The sequence below is a fragment of the Diaphorina citri genome, unplaced genomic scaffold, assembly GCF_000475195.1.
Source record: "Diaphorina citri unplaced genomic scaffold, Diaci psyllid genome assembly version 1.1 scaffold1477, whole genome shotgun sequence".
Lineage (NCBI taxonomy): Eukaryota > Metazoa > Arthropoda > Insecta > Hemiptera > Psyllidae > Diaphorina > Diaphorina citri.
In genome coordinates, this window is record NW_007378903.1 from 69692 (window position 1) to 72367 (window position 2676).

Consider the following 2676-nt stretch of genomic DNA (forward strand, 5'->3'; position numbering starts at 1 on the left):
AAAAAAAAAAAAAAAAAAGATTATGTTCGCGGATTTCGCGATTATGTTCGCGGATTTGGCGATTTTGTTCGCGGATTTTGCGATTATGCTCGCGGTGATTTTGTTCGCGGATTTGGCGATTATGGTCGCGGATTTGGCGATTTTGTTCGCGGATTTTGCGATTATGTTCGCGACCGTCACCGGAGGAGGTTTTTATGGGACATTAAAATGCATTATGAGTTTCCTTTTTATCAGAGAATAAGTAAATGAGGGTCGTTCCGAAGAAGATAAGCTAATGCCGTCAAACTATGATTAACTATGATCTAACCAGGTCACAGTGACATAGGGGCTTACGTATACGTACATAGCCGATGGAACTTCTAATACCAAAATCTATGATCCGAGAAGAGGAAAAGTCATCAGTAGCAGTTCAATATTACGAGTATAAAGTAGTCCTATATTCAGACTATTGTCGAAGTAGAATATGTTATAGTCTCTTTAGGTCAACAGTTTATTTAATCTTTTCTTGTCTTCCATAAATATTTGGCCAAAATTCACGTGTAAACAAACGAAATAAACGCAAAATTGTGTACAATGCGTACACACGCACCGATTTGATGAAAAACCAAATTGAAAGACATTTCGTACCCTGTGTAGTATTGTCGAAGTAGAATATGTTATAGTCTCTTTAGGTTAACAGATTATTTAATCTTTTCTTGTCTTCCATAAATATTTGGCCAAAATTCACATGTAAACAAACGAAATTTGTAACGAAATAAACGCAAAAATGTGTACAATGCGTACACACGCACCGATTTGATGAAAAACCAAATTGAAAGACATTTCGTACCCTGTGTATTGGACTTAAGATTAGAGTTAAACCGGAGTAATATTAATCGCCACAGCAGAGAGAAACAATCAATAAAATTTACTGACGGACTGGACAAAGTTAGGGTTGCCAAAACTCAGCATACAGCACACAAATACCAAAGCCACCGAAACTCCAGTTCTCAAGGTCACATGCACCCTCGAACTTTAGTCTTCAAGTCTGCACGTAAAATGTCAACATGGATCGTCAAACTAAAATGCGAAAGCGGGAAATCTTCAGTTTGACTGAAAAAAAGAAAATTTATTTAGAGGATGGTCAAAGATCCCGACAATTGCAACATACATATATACATTTAGAGGAAAAACATAAAAGAGGGGTTCTCAAGGTCACATGAACCCTCGAACTTTGGTCTTCAAGTCTGCACGTAAAATGTCAACATGGATCGTCAAACTAAAATGCGAAAGCGGGAAATCTTCAGTCCGCCACGAGTTTCAAGTTTCTAGCGGAGCAAATTATAAAAGTTTCCTCACAAAGAATTTGAAAGTTTGGAATGAAATTATTCTTCAGCCCCGACTTTGGGCGTGTAAAAATTTGGAAGACCACGTCTTAGAGGGAAACTTTGGTTCCATCGTGAAGGATTGTTTACCCTCTCAGGGTAAAGTTAATTGAACAGGGAAATTATGCTAATTCTATTGAATTATTTGATTAGTTCGATTCTTGGTCAAATTCCTAATGATTTAATAGAAGAGGCAGTATAAATTCGAAGAATTAAAGATCTTTTTTTTTTCTTTTTACTATATGTACTCGTAAAATTAAGGAAAAGACTACATTGTAGGACTGAGTTTCAATGGCTGAAAGTGGTTATAAAGACCTCTTCGGAATTCTTAATAAAGCCGCCCCTGAACTTTTCTTTACCTTTGAAATTTTCGTGCGTTTTTTATTCGCCGTTTCACCACTAATGAAAAAACCTCTAACAAGCGCACTCCCAAAACAAAGTCAACAATCAAAAGTTTCTCTGTTCCTTTGTGTAGGTACCCGAACCAGCTTGTTTACAAGTTGGCGGTTAGGTAGATAGTACCCGAAATGGTGCGGTGTCGAAAAGTTCAAACCTCATCCAATTTAGGGTACGTACCTACAAAGTATTTGCCTACTTGAATATTCACGAAAATTCCCAACCTACTAAGACTTTTTCACATTTTTTCCAGGGTAGAATAGTTATATACTTAGATATCTCATTCTCCACATGACAAGGGGAACACAAATCTTCACGAAAAACACCCTCCCAAAGTCCTTCAAATTAACCAATCTATCAAGAAGAAGGAATAGAAACGCAAACATTCAAAAGTTTTTTTTTTATTTGTATTTATAATCTACAACCTACTTCACGCGGAAGCATTGTGCTTTCCTCAATGTTGATGACAAGTAATATCTCATTCTCCACATGACAAGGGGAACACAAATCTTCACGAAAAACACCCCCCCAAAGTCCTTCAAATTAACCAATCTATCAAGAAGAAGGAATAGAAACGCAAACATTCAAAGGTTTTAATCTACAACCTACTTCACGCGGAAGCATTGTGCTTTCCGCAATGTTGATGACAAGTAGATTTCATCGCTCGTGATTTTACTCCCTCAAAGGCTGTGTTTCCCGGAAGTCACAATATTGTTGCGGTTAGGAAATATGTGGTCTAATAAAGTAAAACGCAAAAGCAATAGTTTTATAAGCTAAAACTGCTCAAAGTCTATGGGTGGGTGGGAACAACTTTTTAGTCCTTTACAGACTGTTTTTAATAGTCCTGTTGAGTCTCCACAAATCAAATGGAACTTAACAGGCCTTCCAAGGGCTGAAAAATACTGGTGAATTCCAC

General features: G+C 37.1%; 1 protein-coding gene across 1 annotated transcript; it reads left to right on the forward strand.

The window, feature by feature from the left end:
• Window positions 1-722: 722 nt before the first annotated feature.
• On the forward strand, window positions 723-2135 carry LOC103516069. Its single transcript, XM_008481020.2, has 3 exons — window positions 723-994; window positions 1194-1463; window positions 2014-2135. Exons 1-3 carry the CDS (start codon window positions 799-801, stop codon window positions 2016-2018), a joined length of 471 nt encoding a protein of 156 aa, XP_008479242.1. The 5' UTR covers window positions 723-798; the 3' UTR covers window positions 2019-2135.
• Window positions 2136-2676: the final 541 nt, after the last annotated feature.

What these genes read in the sequence shown, in the direction of transcription:
- LOC103516069 (XM_008481020.2), top strand. Translation starts at nt 799, where the DNA reads ATGAAAAACCAAATTGAAAGACATTTCGTACCCTGTGTATTGGACTTA. An exon ending in CCGAAACTCCAGTTCTCAAG is followed by an intron (nt 995 to 1,193) that starts GTCACATGCACC and finishes GGGGTTCTCAAG; the next exon opens with GTCACATGAACCCTCGAACT.